The following is a 1,753-nucleotide window of genomic DNA, read 5'->3' as shown; positions in this document are numbered from 1 at the left end:
AACCATCATTAAAAACGTACAAGTATTTATAAACAACTGTCTACGCAAGATACTCAGTATCCGTTGGCCAGTAACCATCATTAATAACTCACTGTTATGGAGAACAAGTCAGCTTTAACCTAAGAAGGGAATCAAGAAAAGACGTTGCAGGTGGACAGGATACATATTGTGGAAATCATCACATTACATTATGAGGCAAGTGCTAACTTGCAATCCTGAAGGGAGAATGAAGACCAATGAACAAATGGTGTCGGGAACTGGGAACAGACATCAAAAGAGTGAGTAGTAACCCGGAAGGACTGCCCAGGACAGAGTTGGGTGGAGAATCCTAGTGGGTGGCCTATGCTCCTCCACGAGGGGTAAAAGGGGGGAGTTGAGTTGAGCATTGCAGCTTATGAATGACATTAGAACGTAAAAAAACAAGGCTAAAAATCTAATTTCAAAAGTGTATTCTAAAAACGGTTCTGTACATGTGGGAATATCTCATCTTGTGCGAAAAGAAATCCTAGGGTCAGCAATGAACACACTTTCTTTGCTTTCGAAAGGCATGAAACCTAAGTAACCCGTAAGAAACGAGAATAAACCTTACCGAATTGTCTAGACCTTATAATTAACTTGGATATTCTTTTTTGCATAGGAATACACATTCCTGTAATGTGTCGCCCGTAGATACGGCCAGTATAAGGAGAAACGAATTGTGATAACAAACGAACATTCTATAATTTATCACAAAGAAGTGGTATTCATACCTTGTAGTCTAGAGGAATGTTTTTTTCACAAATAAAACATTTCTTTCTCGTTTTACGATACGGATCCGGAATATCAACTGGCTTAGAAAATACCAATAATCATAATACGTCTAACCTTATCATCATCTCCGTTGAGATCCACAGAGAAAAACCGTACACTCAGAGCTGGTTTAAGATTTAAAAATCCAGGAATCAATAAAGAACTTGCACTTTCTTTTAGTCGAGTAGGCCAAATGCCCAACGTAGCGAAAACCCTCATACCTAGCGCATATCTCTCTGCATGTCCTTGAAAGTCCGGTTTTTCTAGTGGTACAAATGGTTCAAATGGTTCAAATGGTTGAGGACGGAATAGAAGAAGCTTTCGCTTAACGGGCTTCCGTGTCTAGTAGCAGTGGATCACCAATAACTCCAGGCAAAAACCTAAGTATATTAACGATAATAGAGGGGAAAAAATGAATTTGGTAAATCATAATAATATGTTATCCTTAGTCCTTAAGAATAAGTCAAGTTTCCTCTTAAAGGACTCCTGGGAAGTTGCTTGGACTAGCTCAGTCGGCAGCGAATTCCAGCATTTGACAACTCTTATGGAGTAGAAGTTGTGTCTGCAGTCTGTTCTGTTATGTTGGGTCTCCAGTTTCTGGGTGTTACCTCTCAGGTTAGTGTTGTGACTAAGCTTAAGAAGATGTTTAAGGGGATGACCAGAAGTGTTAAGGATACTGTAAGTCATAAGAAGGTCACCTCTAAGATGCCTGTACTCTAACGGGTAAAGGTTAAGTGATTTGAGGCGCTCTTCATAAGGTTTGAATTTGAGTCCCCGAACTGATTTCGTGGCTCGACGTTGTATACGTTCCAGAGTGTCCTTATCCTTTTGGAGGAAGGGAGGAAACACTATGTTTCTGTACTCCAAATGGGGCGAATAAAACTGTTGAAGATTATGTGAAAATTTTCACCGTCAAACTGTCCAACAATGCACTTCAATGTTACCAGTGCAAGGTTTGCTTGAA

The 1,753-nt window shown here is 39.9% G+C and overlaps 1 protein-coding gene across 1 annotated transcript; it reads right to left on the bottom strand.

Annotated features, from left to right (window-relative positions):
* Positions 1–483: 483 nt before the first annotated feature.
* On the bottom strand, positions 484–1,008 carry Smp_027240 (hypothetical protein; the record flags this gene model as incomplete). Its single annotated transcript, XM_018797338.1, has 4 exons — positions 484–554; positions 590–716; positions 750–830; positions 865–1,008. The coding sequence occupies 4 exons, from the start codon at positions 1,006–1,008 to the stop codon at positions 484–486; spliced, it is 423 nt and encodes a 140-aa protein (XP_018652390.1).
* Between the last annotated feature and the right edge of the window lie 745 nt (positions 1,009–1,753).

Source organism: Schistosoma mansoni, chromosome 4 (genome assembly GCF_000237925.1).
Source record: "Schistosoma mansoni strain Puerto Rico chromosome 4, complete genome".
Taxonomy (NCBI): Eukaryota; Metazoa; Platyhelminthes; class Trematoda; order Strigeidida; family Schistosomatidae; genus Schistosoma; species Schistosoma mansoni.
The sequence above is the reverse complement of the archived record's forward strand: the minus strand, read 5'-3'. Positions and strand labels throughout refer to the sequence as shown.